This window comes from Peromyscus eremicus, chromosome 20, assembly GCF_949786415.1.
Source record: "Peromyscus eremicus chromosome 20, PerEre_H2_v1, whole genome shotgun sequence".
Lineage (NCBI taxonomy): Eukaryota > Metazoa > Chordata > Mammalia > Rodentia > Cricetidae > Peromyscus > Peromyscus eremicus.
In genome coordinates, this window is record NC_081436.1 from 4,807,301 (window position 1) to 4,829,979 (window position 22,679).

The 22,679-nt window shown below is 50.7% G+C and overlaps 2 protein-coding genes across 2 annotated transcripts; both read left to right on the plus strand.

Moving 5' to 3' along the window:
* The first annotated feature begins 694 nt into the window (after window positions 1–694).
* Prkag1 (protein kinase AMP-activated non-catalytic subunit gamma 1) lies at window positions 695–13,997 on the plus strand. Its single transcript, XM_059247698.1, has 11 exons — window positions 695–817; window positions 11,019–11,128; window positions 11,253–11,334; window positions 11,414–11,472; window positions 11,619–11,664; window positions 11,763–11,817; window positions 12,165–12,291; window positions 12,467–12,632; window positions 12,791–12,828; window positions 13,048–13,194; window positions 13,328–13,997. The coding sequence occupies exons 2-11, from the start codon at window positions 11,057–11,059 to the stop codon at window positions 13,433–13,435; spliced, it is 900 nt and encodes a 299-aa protein (XP_059103681.1). The 5' UTR covers window positions 695–817; window positions 11,019–11,056; the 3' UTR covers window positions 13,436–13,997.
* Window positions 13,998–18,231: 4,234 nt separating this feature from the next.
* On the plus strand, window positions 18,232–20,777 carry Ddn (dendrin). The gene is made up of 2 exons (XM_059248044.1): window positions 18,232–18,440; window positions 18,854–20,777. The coding sequence occupies exons 1-2, from the start codon at window positions 18,232–18,234 to the stop codon at window positions 20,775–20,777; spliced, it is 2,133 nt and encodes a 710-aa protein (XP_059104027.1).
* The last annotated feature ends 1,902 nt before the right edge of the window (window positions 20,778–22,679 follow it).

Below are 22,679 nucleotides of genomic sequence, written 5' to 3' on the forward strand. Positions count from 1 at the left end.
AGAAAGTGTGTTCTATAAGAATGTAAGCTCTGCCGGGTGGTGGTGACGCACTCCTTTAGTCCCAGGAGGCAGAGGCAGGAGGATCTCTGTAAGGTCCAGGAAAGCCTGGTCTACAGAGCGAGTTCCAGGACAGCCAGGGATATACAGAGAAAGTCTGTCTTGAAAAACCAAAACGAAAGACATGAGCTTTGGAGTTCCTACTCGACCCTTTAGCGTTCCTGTGAGCTTGGGCAGGAGGTTCTGTACGGACTCTTGACTCTCGACTCTCTTTTCTACTGTTAATAAGTATTTACCTCAGGGTTGTTAGAAAAACTAGATGAGATATTATTTCTTTCTGTCTTTTGAGGGGACGTTGAGACAGAGTCTCGTGTAGCCCAGGCTAACCTCAAATCTGTTGTGTAGCCAAGGCTCCTCTGAAGCTCCTGATTCTCCTTCTTCACCCTCCCACGTGGTAGGCGCCACCACACTCAACTGAAGTAATATTTCTTGAAGAGCCTTGCCCTGCTGTACTTTTTTTTTTTTAAACAATGCTGGGAATTGAACTTAGGGCCTCACACATGTTCTACCACTGATCTGTATCCCTAGCCATACCAGCTTTTTGTGTGTGTGTCTTTTTGAGACAGAGTTTTGCTTATATAGTAGCCCAGGCTGGCCTGGCTTCAAGTTCATGATGCTGTTCCCACATTAGCCTTCCGAGTAGCCTTTTTCTAATGTGAGGCCAAGAGAAGATGGAGTCTCAGTTAAGGTGACTGTGCTTTTCTTGTCTTCCAGGTCGCTTTAGAGAGCTCTCCAGCTCCAGAGAATGAGCACTCTCAAGGTACGTGTATCATGAAATCAGCTGAGGAGAGGAGTCCACATGTGAGAGCCGTACCCTGACCTTGTCTCCAGCGATCCTTTTGAATGTCTAGGGAAAGAGGCAGGATGTCTAGGGATGTGGCTCAGTGGCAGAGCACTTGCCTAGCATATGTGCAGCCATAGGTTCAAGCCCCAGCAGCACAAATGAATGAGAGAATCAATTTGCCACTTCTGTGGGAAAGGATTTGCCTGGGAGCACTCTTATTTTTCCTAAGAATTTTACCTTCATTGTGTTAGATACACATTTTCCCAAAAGATTAAAATACAGACTGAGTATAAATTTCAAGAGGTTATATAGTGGGGCTGGAGAGATGGCACCAGATCACATTACAGATGGTTGTGAGCCACCATGTGGTTGCAGGGAATTGAACTCAGGACCTCTAGAAGAGCAGCCAGTGCTCTTAACCTCTGAGCCATCTCTCCAGCCCCCGGTTCCATGTTTTAAGAGCACGTCCTGTGCAATCCTGAGGACTGAAATTCAGATCCCATAGCTTTAGGTGTTCCACATATCCTGTAGCCCAAACTCCAAGGGAGTTTGAGACAGAAGGATCACAGGGGTTTGCTGGCTGTACCTTGACAGAGAAAACGAGCTCCAGCTTCAGGGAGACACCCTGCCTCCAAGGAATAGGTGGAAGATGATAGAGAATGACACCCGATACCCTCTTCTAGACTCCACACATGAACAGCACTTGATTATATCCTCTATGTCAACAATTTTCGGTTTATGTGAGTCTTACTTACTATTTAGATCTTGGCCCTCCTACACAGAGTCTTTCAGATACTTAGGATATATATACATATATATATGTGTGTATACACACACACACACACACACACACATACACACATATATATACATACACACACACACACACACACACACACACACACACACACACATTAGATAACAGGGTCTCGTGTAGCGCAGGTTGAGCTTAAATTTGATTTGTAGCTGTGCTGGACAGTTTTATGTCAACCTGACTCAAGCTAGAGTCATCTCAGAGGAGGGAACCTCAACGTAAGATCTGGCTGCCGGCAAGCTTGTAGGGCATTTAATTAGTGATTCATGTGGGAGGGCCCAGCCCATTGTGGGTGGTGCCATCCCTGGGGTCCTGAGTGATCTAAGAAAGCCATGTTGAGCAGGCCAGTAAGTAGCTCCCCTCCATGGCCTCTGCGTCAGCTCTTGGCTCTAAGTTCCCTCCTGGTTTGAGTTCCTGCCTTGGTTTCCCCCAGTGGGCTGTCGGTCATGGTGTGTCACCACAGTGACAGAAACCCTAAGACAGTAGCTGAAGATGGCTTTGAACCTCCGATCATCTTGTCTTCCACCCCCTAAGCACAACTATGCCGATTATTTGCAGGGCTGGAATTGAACCCAAGGCTTTGTGCATACTAGGCAAGTGTTGTAACAACTGAGGTACACCCCAGCCTGGAAATCCCCTTTATAGATTTTAAAAGACATTCTGTTTATTTATGTCTATGAGTTGTTTGTCTGCATGTATGTCTGTGTACCACATGTGTGCCTAGTCCCTGTAGAGGCCAGAAGAGGGTGTTGGATCCTGAGACTAGAGTTAACAGGCAGTTGTGAGCCACCATATAGGTGCTGAGAAATGACCCTGGGTCCTCTGGAAGAGCAGCCAGTGTCTTCTGAGTCATCTCTGCAGCCCCCCAAGCCCTCCCTTTTTGAAAATGTCTTTTACCTGTTTGCCGATGAAGTGTTCTTTTACCTGAGTGTATTACATTGTTATCGAGGTTTTGTTCTGTGGACAGCTTCCCCGTACTTCCCTCTAGTCGCCCCTTTGCTTGTGTCCTTGGACTGTGTTTGGTATGGGGACAATGTGGGTCACTATTTTACACTAAAAAATTATTTTACATGTATGAGTGTTTGCCTGCATGTATGTCTGTGTATCGTGTATGTGCTGGTGCCTGTGGAGGTCAAGAGAGAGTGTTGGATCCTCTAGAACTGGAAGTACAGATGCTTATGAGCCACCATGTGGGTGCTGAAAACTGAACTCGGGTCTTCTATGAGAACAAGAAGCCGTCTCTCCACCCCTACACCTTTTTAGATGCTTGTGAATCCTTGGTTTAAACAAAATTCAGTGGGAAAGCTCTTGCTTTGGAAGTGTGAGGACTGGAGTTTGGATTTCCAGAACTCGGGTAAATGCTGAGCAGGCATGGCCTGTAATCCCAGCACTCAGGAGTCAAAGATGGATCCCCAGAGCAAACTGTTTGTCCAGACTCATAAAGACTACTGAGACTCTGCTCAGTAAATGGAGTGGAAGGAGAGAGATTGATCAAGGAATACACTCAACATCAAGCTTGAATTTCCACATACACATGCATATTCACATACATACGTGGGAAAAACAGGGTTCCAGTAACACACTCAGATGTACAGAAACACAAAATTTTTAAAAAGAGGTAGTCAGCTGGGTGGTAGTGGTGCATGCCTTGAAGGGAGGTAGAGGCAGGCAGATCTCTGTGGTGGAGGCTAGCCTGGTCTACAGAACGAGTTCCAGGACCAACAAGGCTACACAGAGAAACTCTGTCTCAAACAGCAAAAAAAAAAAAAAAAAAAAAAAAAAAAAAAAAAAAAAAAAAAAAAAAAAAAAAAAAAAAAGCCCAGTATCCAAGAAAATCCAAGGACATATTAATAAGACTTCTGTGAGTTCTTGACAAGAATTTTAAATTGTTCGGTTTTATTGGCTTAAAAAAATCTGCTGGGTGGTGGTCTTGCATGCCTTTAATCTTAGCACTCAGGAGGCAGAGGCAGGTGGATCTCTGAGTTTGAGACCAGTCTGGTCTACAGAGTGAGTTCCAGGAGAGCCAAGGCTACACAGAGAAACCCTATGTCTTAGTTAGGGTGTCTATTGCTGTGAAAAGACACCATGACCACAGCAACTCTTTTTTTTTTTAATTAATTAATTTATTTATTTTTCTATTATCAGCTTGATACAGTACAAATTCTTTTTTTTTTTTTTTTAAGATTTAGTTATTTATTATGTACACAGAAGAGGGTGCCAGATCTCATTACAGATGGTTGTGAGCCACCATATGGGTGCTGGGAATTGAACTCAGGACCTCTGGAAGAGCAGTCAGTGCTCTTAACCTCTGAGCCATCTCTCCAGCCCCAGTACAAATTCTTGTCCTAATAGTGAAATGTTTCACTGAGGCTTGCCCAGTAATTGAGTAAAACCAAAACTTATTATAAGCCACAGTCATCCTAGGGTCCCCCCTGCTATATAGCCTCCCTGGATCTGTGGGTTGCAGTCTGATTGTTCTTTGCTTTATATCTAGTATCCACTTATAAGTGAGTACATACTATGTTTGTCCTTCTGGGTCTGGGTTACCTCACTCAGGATGATATTTTCTAGTTCATCATCCATTTGCCTGCAAACCTCATGATGTCATTGTTTTTCTCTGCTGAGTAGTACTCCATTGTTTATATGTACCACATTTTCTTAATCCATTCTTCAGTTGACGGGCATCTAGGTTGTTTCCAGGTTCTGGCTATTACGAATAGTGCTGCTATGAACATAGTTGAGCATGTGTCCTTGTGGTGTGATTGAGCATTCCTTGAGTATATGCCCAAGAGTGGTATAGCTGGGTCTTGAGGGAGATCAATTCCCAATTTTCGACCACAGCAACTCTTATAAAGGAAAACATTTAATTGGGGGCTGGTTTACAATTCAGAAGTTTAGTCCATTGTCATCATGGCAGGAAGCATGGTGGCGTGCAGGCAGACATGGTGCTGGAGAGGGAGCTGAGAGTTCTACATCCAGATCCAAAGGCAGCAGAAAGAGAGAGCTGCTGGGCCTGGCTTGGAGTTTTGAAACCCCAAAGCCCACCTGCAGAGAGACTCGTCCTCCAACAAGGATACCCCTGCTCCAACAAGGCCACATTTTCTAATGCCACTCCCTAAGCATTCAACTTGATTCTATGGGGGCCATTCTTATTCAAACCACCACACCCTATCTTGAAAAACAAAAAACAGCCGGGCGGTGGTGGCGCACGCCTTTAATCCCAGCACTCGGGAGGCAGAGGCAGGCGGATCTCTGTGAGTTCGAGGCCAGCCTGGGCTACCAAGTGAGTTCCAGGAGAGACGCAAACCTACACAGAGAAACCCTGTCTCGAAAAACAAAAAAAAAAAACCAAAAAACAAGTCAGTGTCATTGTAGGTCACATCATCTAGATGACTTCATCATTGAATGCTGCCCACGATGTCAATGCCTGTTGTATGTTTCTGTGTACATCTGTGGTAGCTCCAAGGCAGAAACTTGGAGAAGCAGCAGCAGAAACTCAGTTTATGTGGATGAAGCAGATGAGGTGTACTAAATATGACAAGCAACAACTTATAAATCTTGTGTCCCACTTAAAAGGAGACAGCAACTATCTATATCTGCTCAATTAAGACCTATTTTTGCCAGATCTCATTTTTGTAAAGAAACTGAGAATTTGGATTTTTATGTAAATTTGTAGAGTTTTTAAATTTGGAAAGTGATTTAAATTATTTTTAAAACTGGGAAATCCAAATTCAATACGTGTGTGGGCTTCTGACTTGTAATGATAGCATCTAACTCGGTGTAGTGTATTTTCGGCTGGTGTCTAAAGCTGTCTTGGTGTCTGTGAGTTGGGTTTTCATGTTTGAGAAACAATGGAAGTCTTCCAGTTACCGTGGTAGATTGAGTGCCTACATCCACCTTCAGTCCTTTGAGAAACAGAGCAAAGGGCTCAGAGATAGCTCGGCCATTAAGAGCGTGCTCTTCTAAAGGACCTGGTTTCCTTTCCTACCTCCAATGGCAGCTCACACGGTCTTGTCTGTAATTCCGGTTCCCGGGGATCTGATGCCCTCTTCTGGCTGCCACAGGGACTGCATGAACATAAAATCAAAATCAAAATCCTGGGCTGATGAGATGGCTCAGCAGATAAAGCTGCTTGCCGGTCGGGCCTGGTAACCTGAGTTTGATACCCAAAACCCACCAAAAGGCGGGAGGAGAGAACCAGCTGCACAAGGCGGTCCTCACATGCCTTGGCATGTGCACATGTATGCATGCACACACAACTACCCTAGAGACTTTTTTTCTTTTTTTAGTACAAACCTACAAAAATAAGAACAGGAGAGGGAACTGTAGAAATGGGTTGTGGAAGCTGGAGAGTGTGTGGGAGATAATTAAATGACTTAGGTGACCTGAGAAGGGTGCATTGTAGTTAACAGTAAAGAAAGTTTGAAAGTGTAGGGGACAGACGTCCCAAGACCGACTGCCTCGTTGCATACTGCTGAGCTGCGGTTCCTCCCCACCCAGGCCAGGACTCGGGCGGGGTGTGGAGAGCAGCTCACACACTGCACTGAAAACCAGAACCTGAAGTAAACAATGCTGGATGTTGAGCCTCCCCCATTCAGCTTCCAGAATACTAACCAGAAAAGACTTCAGTCTTCCAGGCTCAGGTTAAAGGATCATCTGTAAACTCTCCTTGACAAGAAAACCTACAAACACAAGTACTGGATGTTCTCTGAATGGCTCACAGTCAACAACCTCATTTATGCATTTAGAGCCTCCAGTTGGCATTCAAGTGTTCCCACTTAAGATACGATTTAGATAAAATGTGCAGAAATAGAATTGGAAGCCGGTTTCTGTGTGTGCCACGGGCGCATGTGGAGGCTTGTGCTTGATATCAGGTGTCTTCTTCTGTCAGTCACTCTTCCCCACTTCATTTACTGAGGCGGGGTCTCCCTAAACCACAACTCAACAGTTGTGACTGTCTGCCATCAACTTACCCTGGGTTTCTCTGTGCTTCCCAGGCTTTCACACAGGTTCTGACACTTGGGGTAAGCCCCTTTTCACTGAACCATGGCCCAGCTCCTGAATCCTGTTTTAAACCAAGAGTAGCAGACATCTAAAGAGAGTATTTAAAAGGTGGTCCAACTGTTTCCTGTCCCACAAGGAAACAGACAGAAAAAGTCAACTGGAGGGAAAACCAGTGTACAGGGAGCAGAACTTTGATAATAATGTAATATGTTCAAGTAAAAAACCACGTTTTGTCCAGTGTGGTGGTATGCTCCTTTAATCCCAGCACTTGGGAGGCAGAGGCAGGTGAATCTCTGTGAGTTTGAGGTCAGTCTGGTCTTTATAGCAAGTTCCAGGACAGCCAGGGAGAGACCCTGTCTCAAAAAGAAAAAAAGGAATTACAACAGACTTGAGAGGATCAGTGTAGAAAGTCTAGTGTCTAAATCACAAGAGTCACAGAAAAAAAAAGGGAAGGCACAGTAAGATAAACATTTGACAGTCCCAGAACTGAAAAACACTACCACTCCGACTGAAAGAAAACCCACTGAGTATTCAGTACAACAGATGAACCCGATCCACCCAAAGAGAGCAGGAGATTTCAAAGAGAAGAGCCCATGAGTTTGCAGAGAGGAAAAAAATAACTCATGGAAGATTCAGAAACGACTAGGAAAGCAGTGTTAGCGGACAACAGGCCATGGTGCAATGCCTTCAACATGCTGTGGGAAATGAATTCTAACCTAGCACTCCAGCCAACCACGTTATAAATCAAAGGGTGGGGGTAGAATAGGGACATCTGCAGGCTACCAGGTCTCAAATGTTCTTCCATACACGTACCTTTCTCAGAAAGCTGCTCTGTGAAAACAAGGGGGCAGTAATAAAGTGTGTAAACAAGGGATACAAGAAACAAGAGTCCAAACAGAGGAAGGTATGAAAGGGCCCTCCTGGACAGTGGGAAGGAAAGGCCAAGGTGGCAGGGCAGAAGACTTCAAGGAGACATCTTTTGATATTCCAAAGTGATAGAATAATGCTTCTGAATTTCCTGAGATTCGAGTAATTGGTAGACTTGGGGATTGAATCAGTTGTGAGTACTGCATATACAGAAAATTTGAACAAACAAAAGAATAAGGCCATTGTTAACTCCAGGGGTGATAGAACGTGCCAAAGAAAGAAAATGGTTTTTATTTACTTATTGTTTTCAATTATGTGTACTTGTGTGTGTGCACATCTGAGTGCAGGTGACCACACAGAGGCCACAGGTGTCTGATGTCCTTAGAGCTGGAGTTACAGGTGCTTGTGGGCCATCTGATGTGGGCACTGGGAAGAAGAGCAATATGTTGCCTTAACCACTGAGCCATCTTTTTTTTTTTTTTTTTTTTTTTTTTTTTGAGACAGGGTTTCTCTGTGTAGCTTTGCGCCTTTCCTGGAACTCACTTGGTAGTCCAGGCTGGCCTCGAACTCACAGAGATCCGCCTGGTTCTGCCTCCCGAGTGCTGGGATTAAAGGCGTGCGCCACCACCGCCCGGCTGAGCCATCTTTCTAGCTCCAAGGAAAAGGTTCTTATTTAACTTAGCTCTGACAATGCATATTTGGTCAAAATGGTTTAAATACTGATGTAACCAGCATTAGGATTTAACTCCCGGAAGGATGGGGGCTGCAAAATGAAGGTACTTGATGTCGGTTTGGAAAGAGAACTCACAATTCTTGTCTTTTTAGGAAGATAATGATTGAAAGTGAAATGAAGTCAGGAAGCGGCAGTGTGAGCGTGCACAGGAATAAGGACAGTCTGGGTGTGGGGGTGCACACTTGGGATCCCAGTACTCAGGCTGAGGCAAGGTGTGAGACTAGCTTTGTAGTGGTGTTTGCTCCGCCCATGACCTCGGGCTATACTGCGGGAAGGAGGTGGTGCTTCTTGCCTTCCTAGTGACCTGTCAAAAGAGAGGCAAGATGGCTCGGCTGTTAAGAGCACTGACTTCCGTTCCAAAGGACCCAGGTTCAATTCTCAGCACCCACACGAATGCATCTAGCCTCAGTGTGCTATCACGCCCAGGAGCCACAAGACCCTTCTCTCCTCTCCTTTTAAGAGGTCACTACATAGCTTGAGCTAACTAGTGAGACCCTGGCTTAAAAAAAAAAAAAGCACTGGCTGGAGAGATTGTTCAGTGGCAAAGAGCACTGGCTGCACTTTCAGAGGACCTGGGTTCAATTCCCAGCACCCATGTGGTAGTTCACAGCCACCTGTTGGCCTCCAGGGATACAAGGCATGCAGGCAAAACACCTGTACACATAAATAAAAGTGAGAAGTTTAAAAAAAAGCACTGTCAAGGCCCCTGAAGAGATATTCCCTCAGTAGGTTTATTATTTCAGACCTGTAAGAGCTAGAGGCAGGAAGATCAGCTCAAGGTCATTCTTGGCTGCACAGGGAGTTTGAGTCTTGCTGTGTTACTTGAGAACCTGCCTCAAAAATAAAAATGAAACTGATAGGAGCCACGTGTGGTAGTATTTGTCTATAATTCCATCACTGGAGAGACACATGGGGATCTGGGCTTCATACTGCTTTCAGAACTAGCCCATCCCAAAGCCTATCCCGAGACATTGAGGGCTGGGAATGTAGTTTAGTGGTTAGGTGCTTGACTGATGTGATCTAGGTTTGCTCCCTAGCACTGGGAGGAAAAAAAAAATACTAGAATTTTTTTTTTTTTTTTTGAGGCAGCATTGCTATAGCACTGGCCGTCTGTAGACCAGCTGGTCTCCAACTCAGACATCCCCCTGCCTCTGCCTCCCAGCTGCTGGGATTAAAGGCGTGCAAGACCGCCACCACCTCGTTTTTTTGCTTTTTCGAGACAGGGTTTCTCTGTGTAGTTTTGGTGCCTGTCCTGGATCTCGCTGTGTAGACCAGGCTGGCCTTGAACTCACAGAGATCCGCCTGGCTCTGCCTCCCAAGTGCTGGGATCAAAAGCGTGCGCCACCACCGCCCTGCTTAGAAATAATTTTTTAAAAACCAGCTGGGGTGCTGGGAGTCTAGTACAGAATTAGGCAGGGCTCAGAGTATTTCTTGCCACTCACTCAATGATATGACCTTGAACAGTTCATTTTACTGGTCTGCATGTTTTTTCTCACCTAAAACTTAATAGAACAGTAAGCATTCAGAGATGCGGGTTGGTGGTGGTGGTGGTGGTGGCGGCGGCGGCGGCGGCGGCGGCGGCGGCGGCGGTGCACACCTTTAATCCCAGCACTTGGGAGGCAGAGCCAGGCAGATCTCTGAGTTCAAGGCCAGCCTGGGCTACACAGTGAGTTCCAGGACAGCCAGGGCTACACAGAAAAACCCTGTCTTGACAAAAGGGGGCAAAGGAGTGGGATGTTAAATGATGCAGTACTTTTAAGTATATATTATAGTACATAGACCATCCAGAGTAGTATTTTACAGGGTTGCCTTTCCAGTTTAGAGCAAGCAGTTAAAAAACACAGGCTGCCAGGCATGGCATTGCATGCCTGAAATCCCAGCACTTGGGGAACTAAGGCAGTAAGATTACTGCAAGCTTGAGGCGAGCCTAAGCTACATAGCAAGACTCTATCTCAAGAAAATGAAGGGGCTGCAGAGTTGGGTCAGCAGAAGAACACTGGCTGTTCTTCCAGAGGACTCAAGTTCAATTCCCAGCACCCACATGACAGCTTACAACTGTCAGTACCTCCCAGGGGCTCCAACTCCCTCTTGGCCTCATCAGGCACCAGGCATACATATGGTGCACAGATATACAAGTAAAACACAAGAAAAAAATTATTTAAAAAGCAAAACCAAAAACCTTACAGTTATTTAAGAAGCAAGAAAAGAAATGTGTAAATCAGAAGAATGGAGGTGAATGTAGCGAGGCTCCCTTTAGGATTTCTGACTCACACTGTGGTGCTGAGTGTTCTGACCAAGTAGATTGAGCACTTGGCGTTGTTAGAGATGTCTTTGCCTGAACAAGTTTCCCACCTGCAGGTTGTCAACAAATGTAAAGAAGTCTGCTTGATATCTCATCTTTGTTAAGAAAAGATAAATGGCCGGGCGGTGGTGGCGCACGCCTTTAATCCCAGCACTCGGGAGGCAGAGCCAGGCGGATCTCTGTGAGTTCGAGGCCAGCCTGGACTACCAAGTGAGTTCCAGGAAAGGCGCAAAGCTACACAGAGAAACCCTGTCTCGAAAAACCAAAAAAAAAAAAAAAGAAAAGATAAATGAAAAATGTTAAATAGGAAGAAAAACTCTAATGAAAAGATGAGAAACAATACAAAACAAAACTCCCTTCGGAGTTTTTTTTTTTTTTTTTTTGGTTTCTATCTCTTGTGATTGTGAGTTCTTGCATAAAAGAAAGACACCAACTTTCCGACTTTTCCCCTGTGCAGAGACCCCGGAATCGAACAACGGTGTGTACACTTCCTTCATGAAGTCTCACCGCTGCTACGACCTGATCCCCACAAGTTCCAAGTTGGTTGTGTTTGACACTTCCCTGCAGGTGGGTCGGGTCCCTTTTCTCCGTTCCCCAGAGCCGCTGGTTCCGTGCCCGTCATCACACTTGACACTTCCACACGCCACCCCTTCTTTCTTACCGCCTTAGGATCTTACTCTTTTGGCTCTAGGTAAAGAAAGCCTTCTTTGCCCTGGTGACTAACGGTGTTCGAGCTGCCCCTCTGTGGGATAGTAAGAAGCAGAGTTTTGTGGGTAAGCAGGAGTTTCTGGAACACGCCCGTTGGCATCTTTTGCCTTGAGCTGTGCTGAGGGCTCTTGTCTTGGCTTCTAGGGATGCTGACCATCACTGACTTCATCAACATCCTGCACCGATACTATAAGTCAGCCTTGGTAAGGCAGTGAGCCTCCAGAGCAGACCGCACCCTACCTCTGGTCCTCACCTGGGGCCCATCATGCCTGGTTTTCCTCCAGGCAAAGCCCTTGAGGGGTTAATGAAAAGGGAGAGCAAGTCTCTGATCTGCTGCTTCTGCTTCTAGGTACAGATCTATGAGCTGGAAGAACACAAGATAGAAACTTGGAGAGGTACATAAGGAAGAGAGATGGTGGGAGATGAAGGGATGGGGGTTCCTGGGAGCCACTTTTACGTGGCAGTGTTTTATGAACCACCCCTTTCCCTCCAGAGGTGTACCTACAGGACTCCTTTAAGCCGCTCGTCTGCATTTCTCCAAATGCCAGGTCAGTTCCAGCTGTGTGTCCATCCCTCAACACCTGGAGGCAGGAGCAGGGAGAGGGAGGACTTCTTCCAGTGCGCACACAGCCATGCTTCATCTCCCCCATAGCCAAGACTGGCTTTGATCTTAATCTTACTGCAGAGCTCAGGCTGGCCTGAGTTACGATTCTTCTGCTTGTCCTCATGCTGGCATGACATACATCACCACACCCAGCCACATCTCTCCACTTTAAGTCTGGTTGAGCACTGCCCTTTCCTCTGACCACGAGTTTTCCCTGTCCGTAAACACACTGTAAGGAGCGGTACAGTTTAACGCTGTGGAACCTAACCTTGACCTTTTACCTTTTCATAGCTTGTTTGACGCTGTGTCTTCATTAATTCGAAATAAGATCCACAGACTTCCAGTTATTGACCCGGAGTCAGGCAACACCCTGTACATCCTTACTCACAAGCGCATCCTCAAGTTCCTCAAACTGTTTGTAAGTGCACTTTAACGCAGCTCGTGTGTCTTATATGCTGGACTGGAGGCATACACTCAGCAAATTGGGGGGCCTTAAAAGTCAAGCCGAGTCAGTGTTTTGGGTCCTGAGGATTGAACCCGGCACTTCATGCTCTACCACAGAACCCCCTGAAAGCCAATGATTCTTCCCTCAGATCACTGAGTTCCCCAAGCCCGAGTTCATGTCTAAGTCTCTGGAAGAGCTACAGATTGGCACCTATGCCAACATCGCTATGGTGCGCACTACCACACCCGTCTATGTGGCGCTAGGCATCTTTGTTCAACACCGAGTCTCCGCCTTGCCTGTGGTGGATGAGAAAGGTGAGCGACTGGGAAAGAAGTGCGGGGTTCCGGACTCTGGGAAAACCTGCTTCCCCTCAGCTCGGCTGGAAGGTGAACCTATGGGTGGAAAGAGCTTTGGCTACCAGATATTTTTCTTTTTTTTTTTTTTTTTTTCTGAGCTGCCTCTGTTTCCCTAGGGCGAGTTGTGGACATCTACTCCAAGTTTGATGTGATTGTGAGTGACAGTGGGAGGGGCGGGGAGGGAGGGGTGGGGAGCAGCAGGGCGTCTTCTATGTCAGCCGCTTCTGTGCTTTGAATCCTGTCTGGACAGTAGCTGAACAGACTGGTTCTGGCTTATGGGCAGAGCTAAGGAGTGCCCTCAGTCTCTCTAGTGAGGTTGGGTTGGTCCAGGGTTCGGGAACTGGCCCCCTTTCAAGTGCACCCCCACCTCCAGAATCTGGCAGCAGAGAAGACCTACAACAACCTAGATGTGTCTGTGACGAAAGCCCTACAACATCGGTCCCACTACTTTGAGGGTGTTCTCAAGTGCTACCTACATGAGACCCTGGAAACCATCATTAACAGGCTGGTGGAAGCAGAGGTAGGAGGCCAGCCCTCCTCAAGCAACTAGTGGGGAGTGGCCTGGAGAGTGGTGTTTTCAAAGAGGGCCGGGACCGAGGCGCTCACCCTAACTGAAGTTGGCACTAACACTACTTCTCGTTGCTCTGTGCCAGGTTCACCGTCTGGTGGTGGTGGATGAGAATGATGTGGTCAAGGGCATTGTGTCGCTGTCTGACATCCTGCAGGCTCTGGTGCTCACAGGTGGAGAGAAGACGCCCTGAGCATGGCCCCTGGTTGCCTCCAGAAGCTCTGGGAGTCAGATGAAATCCTGGGAGAGCTGAGTCTGTTCCCTCGGGAGCTCCAGACCCACTGTCTGGAACTAGAGGAGACAGGGACTGAGGAGAAAGGACTTTTAGCTTCCCTTACCATCATGTGCACATTTGAGAAAACGTTGAGCCTAGCCAGTCCTCGTCCTGTGCCCTTAGACATAGCGCCCTTCTGGGGGGACCGTGGGCTTTGTGCTCCTGAGGCAGATTCTGATCTCTCCGAGATCCCTACACCTCATCGTGCCCCAGCTCCGTCTCTGCCCTTACTCCACCAGAGATAATAGATCCACAAAATCTTCTTAAAAATATTTTTATTCATCCTGCTTCATTTGTGTGGAGGAGGCTGAGTCCATTTTATGTCATTTCTTCCCATAAATCTTGGGAGGTGCGTGTCTGGGTTCCTGTGCTCTGTGCATATGAAGGCAGATGGCTGTGTGGAGGAGGGCAGTGGATAGGTAGCCAAGATTAATGCTTTTTGTAGCAAATCTAATTAAATGACAAGGTTTTCATCATGGTATTGCAGTGTTTGATTTCTGCATTTGATAGACACTGTTTCGACAACCTTCCTACCTTATAAAGCTACTTCAGCTCATCAATAACAACAGTAATGACAATAACTACACATAAAAGTACATGTTCTCAGTGGTTTAACTATACAGGTTGTATGGGACTCTTAAGGGTTTTGGTCTTGGGAGAATTTATGATTTTTTTTTGTTTTTGTTTTTGTTTTTTTGAAACAGGGTTTCTTCATGTAGTTTTGGTGCCAGTCCTGGATCTCGCTCTGTAGACCAGGCTGACCTCCAACTCAGAGAGATCTGGCTGGCTCTGCCTCCCGAGTGCTGAGATCAGAGGCGTGAGTCACTGCCATTGGGCAAATTTTTTTTTTTTTTTTGAGACAGGATTTTGTACCATATGTAGATCAGGCTGGCCTCAGGTTTGTAGCAATCCTTCTGCCTCCGACTCCTAAGTACTGGGATTATAGGCACATGCTGCTGCACTCAGGGTCAGACTTTAAAAAAAATCTTTGTGAGCCAGGCATGGTAGCACACGCCTTTAATCCCTGCACTCAGGAGGCAGAGGCAGGTGGGTCTCTTGAGTTCGAGGCCAGCCTGGGCTACATAGAGAAACCCTGTCTAGAAAAAAAAACAAAAACAAGGACAAAAAAACCTTTGTGTGTGCCTGTGTGTGCCTGTGTGTATAGGCAAGTGTAGCTGAAGGACAGCCTTGGGTGACAGTCCTCACCTTCCACCTTAGGTGACACTTTTTTGTTTTGAAACACTGTCTTTCATTGGCTTGGGATTTCATGACGTAGGCAAGGGTAGCTGGCCGACAGACTCCAGGACCCATGGGATTAAAAGCACACGCCACCATATGTGGCGTTTTATGTAGGTTCTGGGGATCTGAACTCAGAGCCTTTTGAGACGAATATTTTACCAATTGAGCCATCTCAGCACCTTCTCCAGTTCTAGTGGGTTGGTTGGTTGGTTTGGTTTTTCAAGACGGGGTTTCTCTGTGTAGTCCTGGCTGTCCTGGAACTCACTGTGCAGATCTGCCTGCCTCTGCTCCTCAAATACTGTGATTAAAGTCCTCTTCCTCCTCCTCCTCCTCCTCCTCCTCCTCCGCCGCCGCCGCCGCCGCCGCCGCCACCACTCAGCAACCTTTTCCAGTTTTAAGAGAATTTAGAACTGAGGCACACACCTGGTAAAAGCACAGCTAACAGGTAAAGGCAGTCACCGTGAAGGCTTAGCTACTGAGTTTGGTTGCCAGAACCCATTTAAAGGTAGAAAGGGAACAGGCTCCCCAAAATTGTCCTGACCTCCACATTACAACATGCCATGTGCACCCCCACACACAACATTGTGCATATACATAAATACATTTTTTAAAAGCAAGGCTGGCAGGCATGGAGGCCTATGTCTTTAGTTCCGGTACTAGTGAGGCAGAGGCAGACAGGTCTCTTGAGTTTGAGGCTAGCCTGCTCTACATAGCAAGTTCCAGGTGCTACATAGTGAGATCATGTCTCAAAAAAAAAAAAAAAAAGCTAATATTTAAACTGTCTGGTTCCAGGTTTTATGTTTTCTTATCTCTACACTAATTTTCCTCTCTAATTCTCTCTTGGGACTGTTCCTGGCTTATTTCCTGTAGTTTCTCTTATCTTACTTTCTCCTCTGCCTGGACCATAGTTAGGGCCCAGGGTAAATTCACTAATGTTAGGTCTCTGGAAACTGGAGAACTGATTAGGGTCTTTGGGCAGAGAGGTCTGCCAGCATCATCAGGGTTTCTGGAGGAAGGTCGAGTGGTTTGGATTTGGCTGGACTGATATTCTGAACCCACAGACAGGGTTTCTCTGTGTAGTTTTGGTTCCTGTCCTGGATCTCGCTCTGTAGCCCAGGCTGGCCTCGAACTCACAGAGATCCGCCTGGCTCTGCCTTCCGAGTGCTGGGATTAAAGACGTGTGCCACCACTGCCGGCCCTTGCCTTTCTTGTAAGGTAGAGTAAATCATGGAGGAAAAGAGAGCTGCGGTCAACCCACCAGACCCACTGTCTGTGCTGAAACTATGCAGACTGAATGTCAACACCATGAGGACTGCCAGACTGCGTTCCTCGCTACCACTGCTTTGCTGATAGGACAGTTTGCATCCAAGCCAGGAGTAGGTTCTGAATAACTCCTTGGCTCTCCCTCCTCTGCCTATGCCTTCAGAGGAACCTCTGCCATACTATCCTTGTTCTTCCAAAGCAGGCTTCCCAATGGAACACGGGGAAAACATTAACACTCTGTCAGAGGTCACCTCTCAAGGATGCACCCCGGTGGAGCCCTGCATCTGCATTCACAGCTCTCTCAGCACATTCCCGAGCTTGGGGGAGGGAGACTTCTAAATTATTAGAATTAGAACATGTTTATGTGTGTGTGTGTAGGGGTGTGTGGTGGGAAGGACAAATGTCTCCTTGTGTCGCATTCCTTCATCAAGGATTGTCTAGGGAGGAGGCAGGGCTTTAAAAGCCATGGAACGCTGGTGGGACCCAGTGGAAAGGAGCACCTGGAAGCGTCTTCAGTGCAGCTGGTAGGTGCAAGGGGTCAGGAGGGGGGAGTGGATGGGTCAGCAGGAGCTGCCAGTCTGCCTCTTCCTCAGTGAGTCCTGTCTCTGCCCTGTAAGAACCCTTTTGGTCCCTGTCCCCTTAAATAGAAGTCTCTGTACCCAAATGTTCCATGTACTTTTCTGAAATACAAACGGGGGGATCTCTTGTTTTTCCTATTTACCCCCTAAAACCCCCACCAAGTCTCCAGCTGAGGATGGTGCTGAAGACATAAGGGATAGAATTTGGAAGCTCACAGGCTTCTGTCCCTAAAAGTCAAGAGGAGCAAATGGTCTCTTCTTCCTCAGGAGCCGTTGCCACCCTCTTCCCCCCCCCTCCCTGCCCCCCTCCCCTCCACCGAGCTGCTGCCATGGTTGCCAGGCATGGTTGCTAAGTCTCTGCATGGAAGGGTTGGCGTGGGCTGTGCTGCCACTAACATTACCATGGTGAATCAGGGGACACCTGGTACAGGCCTGGGGGGGGGGGGGGAGGAATCCTGAGGATGCAACAACCCCCCCCCCTCCAGAACAGAATGAGTCCAAAAGGTGAGCCGCACTGGGCCAAGTGAACTGGGCGTCGATTCAGTCATGAGTGGGAGCCCCATTCTAGGAAAGAGAGGCCACTTTTATCCTTTCTGTTGCTAGGGGATTTGTCTGTACCACAGAAGCACACCATTCTTCCTCCACCCCCCTCTGTTAGAGCACAAGTGTATATAAGCACTCTGTCTGCACCCCACATAAGGCTTGGTGGAGCTGTGTGGGCACAGAACTGTGTAATCCCAGAATCCTGGCTTCTGGCTTAGGGGAGCTAGTGTGCCCAAGGAAGGGCACCCATATCTAGAGTAAGAGTTGTCCTGTTGCTTAGGTGGCCAGGACAGACTGAGTTCTGCCTTACACACCAGCAGAAAAGAAGGCGAGGAGTAAAGGGTGCAGGTGCCACCTTTGGGGGGGGGCCGGGGGAGCAGCTGTCCCACAGAGTCGCACAAAAGCTTCCTGAAAGCGACCGCCTCTTCTCTCCACTGCTTGAACTGGTTACTCATCTCATCCGCACCCGAATGCCACGGACGCTAAAAATAGCCCGCCCCCCCAGCTGTGGGCCAGCCTCTCCTGCACCCCAACCCCATGGAAACCAGCAGAGTGGCAGGCAGAGACCTTGAGTTCTATTCTCACCACTCCCTGTCGGAGAAAGGAGTCCAGGCAGGCAGACAGACCACTGGTGGTCAGGCAACCTGACAAGCAGGAAAGCAAAGGGTTAAAACTTCGGGAAGAGTGCAGAAATAGGGGCTGGAGGAGGGGGTACTGTAAGCTTGGTAAGAATCAGAAGTCGTCCCCCCCCCCCACCCGAGCGCGCGCTCATTCGCAGGTTCCATTAGGTTTGGGGGACCTGAGTAGTGGGAAGGGGCGTCCAATCCCAGGCCCCAGGGGGCGGCCGTGTACATGGGGGAGGTAGCAGTGCGGAGCGGTCCACGGCGGCGTGTCACATGCGCGCGCGCCCGCGCGCGAGCGCACACACACACACACATACACACACACACAGGCAGGCACACACGTGTGCCCGGGTATATATAGTTGCCAGTCCCTGGGCCTGCCGCTCTGCAGTGGGCGCCGGCTCCCTGGGTTGGGAGGGGGCTCACGGGGCGGGTGGGAGGGTGGGGGGCCGGGGTGGGGTGGGGCAGGATGCTGGATGGCCCGTTATTCTCCGAGGGGCCCGACAGCCCCCGGGATCTCCAGGATGAGGAGTCGGGCAGCTGCCTCTGGGTGCAGAAGTCCAAGCTGTTGGTGATTGAAGTCAAGACTATTTCCTGTCATTACAGTGGTCGCGTCCCTTCTCGACAGTCCATGGACATCCAGGCCAGCTACTGGGCCCGTGGGCCCCAGAGCCGCACGTGAGTGAAGGAAGGGGTGAGGGGCAGCAAGTGGTGGGGCGGGAAGTGGGGTCCAGACCTCCTTGCTGGCACCAGCGATCCCTGCTGGCCCCTTCTCTTTCCCGCGCCTCCCTCCCCCCCACTCGTCGAGGACTGGGGCCTGCCTCATTCAGCGCTTGTTTAGGGGGACAGGAGAGGTAGTGAGAAAGGGCAGGAGGTGACATGGGGCAGTCGCTGTTAAAGTGTGCATGGAGAGATGGCGAGGAGTCTCATTTCGACTTCAGCCCTAACATATATGCACGTGCACTCGCACACACGCTCACGCGTACCCTCCCACATGGCTGCCCCAAGTGGTCTCCAGTACTCCCAGCTCCCCGGACCTCAGCTCCCTTTCCCCACAAACTGCTCACCTGGGTTCCTGCTCATTGTCCCAGGTGTAGGCTGCGCCCGGGATCCCCGGAGCCGCCACCCCGCCGACCCTGGGCCACCAGGGTGCTGCAGGAGGCGACCAACTGGCGGGCGGGGCCCCTCGCCGAGGTCCGAGCCCGGGAACAAGAGAAAAGGAAGGCGGCGTCGCAGGAGCGGGAGGCCAAGGAGACCGAGAGAAAAAGGCGCAAGGCTGGCGGGGCCCGACGGAGTCCCCTAGGTCAGCCCCGCCCAGAGCCCCGGAACGCCCTTCGGGCGGCCCAACCAACCGGGTTCCCAGTTTTCTCCAGACCCGAGCGCTTCGGGCAGGTGGGGCGAGCGCCCCGTCCATCCGCGTTCCCGCAGAGTGACCCAGGGGTGGCGTGGGCAGGGCCATGGGGAGGTAGGAGACCAGGGCCCCCTAGCTATGAGGCTCACCTGCTGCTGAGAGGCGCTGCAGGCACAACCCCAAGACGCCGCTGGGACCGGCCGCCACCCTATGTGGCTCCACCTTCTTACGAAGGCCCCCACAGGACCCTGGGGACTAAGCGAGGCCCGGAGCTCTCCCGGGCGCCCACCTCATCAGCCCCAGTTCCAGCCACCACCAGGACAGAGGCAGGGCGCACGAAGAAGAGGCTAGATCCTCGAATCTACCGGGATGTTCTAGGGGCTTGGGGTCTCAGACAGGGACGGGGACTCTTAGGAGGAGCTCCAGGCTGTGCAGCGGCCAGAGCCAGGCCAGAGTCCTGCAAAGGGCCGATAGAGAAAAGCTCGGGCCTAGCTGCTGCTGGCCTGAACAGTTGTGGCGACGGCCATCCCCAAGCCAAAGCTACTGGCAGTTCAGGCACCAAGGCAGCTCCCGCTGGGTCTACCATCCGCACCCCGCCATGTCCTGCTCCCAGGTCCAGGCAGCACCTCAAGGGCTCAAGGGAAGGGAAAGAAAGAAGTGAATGTATTTGGCTTCCCAAGTCTTGGCTTTCCTCCCCTAAAAAGCCTCCAGTTAGACACAGCCAGACTCTCCCCAGACCCTGGGCTCCTGGAGGCACCGGGTGGAGAGAGTCCCTGGGTCAAAGAGAGGGGACAGAGCATGAAACCCTGGACGTCTGGAAGGCGACCCGCCGCGCCCACACCCTGCCCCGCAGTTCCCGAGGCCCCTCTGGTAGAGAAGGCATCTTTGTCATTGACGCCACGTGCGTGGTGATAAAGTCCCAGTATGTTCCGACCCCTCGCACCCAGCAGGTGCAGCTCTTGCCCTCTGGGGAGCCGTGCATTGTGAGCGACAGCCCCGGGCAACCCCAGCCCTGCCAGGAGGAGGGCGAGGGGGTCAAGGCCAATCCCTCAGCTTGCCAGAAGCTGCCGGTGAGCAGTCGTATCCTAAACCAGCCGGGCGGGGGGCGCGAGTGCGAAGCTGAGGGAGGAGAGCAGGGCGATTCTTCCCTGGAGGACCGCGCCTCCCGCGTTTTAGGGTTCCCTGTCGGCGGCGAAGCGAACCTACGAGACGCCCCCACGCAGCCAGGTAGCCCTGAGCACCCGGCCTTGGGCCCAGCGGCTCCGGGCTGCGCGGGCAGCGGGAAGAGCTCGGAAGCGGCCGGGGTCCTGCGGCGCACGGGCGGGGGCTGGCCGCGGACTCCAGGACCCTACGCCGGGGCGTTGCGGGAAGCCGTGTCCCGCATCCGCCGCCACACCGCCCCGGATTCGGACTCGGACGAAGCCGAGGAGCTCAGCGTCCATAGTGGCTCCTCTGATGGAAGCGACACAGACGCCCCAGGCGCCTCCTGGCGGAATGAGAGGACCCTGCCTGCGGGTGGAAACACCCGGCCCAGGGAAGGCGGGAAGACAGCCGGGCTGAGCGACCGTATCCGGGAGACTCCAGATGTCATCGGTCAAACCGAGGAAGGCCTCTTCGGAGAGGACACCAGGAAAACGCCACAGGGGAAGCGAGAGAGAGAGTGAGCAGTCCCTTTTCGTTCTCGCGTGGCTCGGCCCATCCATCCTTGGGCTCACCGTTCTCCTTTGCTCTCTACAGGCTTCGTTTGCTTCCCGTTTCTCCTTTCCCCACCTGTACCTGTTCCCACACTTGAAACAGAGGAAAGGAAAGAGAGGCGAGGCAGCCATCGCCAATCCAAGGGTTAGCTTCAGGGGAGATGAGGGTGGGATTCAACACCTGCTACATTCGGGCGCTGCTCGCAACCGAGCGGAGAGACAAGCCGAAGGGCAGGGACGGTGGCAGGCATGAAGAAGCGATGGTCAGGTCAGGGTCCCTAGCAGGAGAGAAAAAAGTCATGGAGAGGCCTTGAGCCTAGTGACTGAGTGATCAGGTGACAGGGGAGCTTTTGGCAGAGAAGGAATGGATGCACACACAACCAGCAAATCGGGAGAGGGCTGTCTTGGATGTAATAACTCTGCCACTGACTTGCTGGTGGACCTTAGGCTAACTACTTTTGCACCCGAGCATCCCGGATTCCTGTAAATGTAAAACGAGCGACTTCTGCCGCCCCGTTCTTCGGTCCCTGGGATTTGGGGAGTAAGTGAATAGAATTTGAGGGCTCTTACCCACTTCCCTCTTCCGCAGCGCGGAAGACGGTCAAGGTTTTTCAGATTTAAATGGACCAAGGGCTTCTATCCCAACTCCCCAAGTTTAGGTGAGTGCTCCCCAAGGCAGAGCAGGATCACCAGGCCTCTGGCCTGTGGTGGACCAAGCTGGAGAGGGAAGGCAGCCAATGAATCAGCTTGGGACACTTTTAGGCCTTCCCCCCTTTTCCTCCATCTCCGTGTCCTTCGTGATGCTCTGAAGTGTCACCGGGATTTCGCACGCCGCCGACGGTGTCGCCCACCTGATAGGACGGACCCTCCCTGACAGTTTCTGCCCCTCTCCCGGAGAACAGCCAGGCAAAGGGGACTGAGGGGCTGATCTTCAGCAGCCGGTGCGGGGTGTGATACTCGCTGGAGCCACTACGGGGCGCGCGCAGGTCGCGGATTCCCCCGGTTGCTGGTGCTCGAGTGCCGCCCCTACACCAGCCGCACGGCCAGTTTTCGGGGTCCCTAGGCCCCCGGCGCCGGTTTCCCGCCTTGACACCTCCGAGCCGCCGCGCGCGGGGCCGGGAGCAGGCCTCCGGTCTCCCAGACCTCTGGGGCGCGCCGAGCCCTTCTTCGTATTCATCCACGCCGCCGCCGACAGGCTTAAGACTGACGTTTAAGTCTTTTTTTTTTTTTTTTTTTTTCTCCTTTCCAACCTTGGGCACTTCCTCTGTGTCTGCCATTTACTAGCCATGTGATCTTTGGCCAAATCACTTCACCTCCCTGAGCCTCAGTCTCCTCATCTGTCAAATGGGGGTTTATAAACACCTACCTCGCAGGGTTGTTGTGAGGACTTAATGCGGTAATGTATATAAGGCGCCGGGCACATAGTCGGTGCCCAATAAATCTACTCCTCCCCTTTATGAAGCTCTGGAGTGTCTTTCCTGACCCAGCCCCACCTGTCCCTCCCTCGGGGCTTCCCGCTCGCCGTGAGGGGGGGAGGAGGACTCGTCTCTGGTGGAAACTTGTGGCCCATCCTGTCTCCTTGGCTGGGACGCTCCCTTCCTTGCCCCCCGCCCCACCCCTGCCCGCTCTTCCCTCTGCCCCGTGCACTCCCCCCGCCCCCCATTCCGGGCAAAGGCTGAGTCAGCCTAGGTAAATTTAGCCGCCGGCTGGGCGGGAGCGGGGGCTTCGCCCAGACTCGGTGGCCAGGTCGAACCCGTCCCCGGGCCCCGCCTCTGTCCCTGCTCCCATCGAATCCCGCCAACCCCGACTCCCGCAACTCTTCAGACCGCTCTCCAACCACTCAGGCTTTTAGTCTCCATTAGCTGGACATCA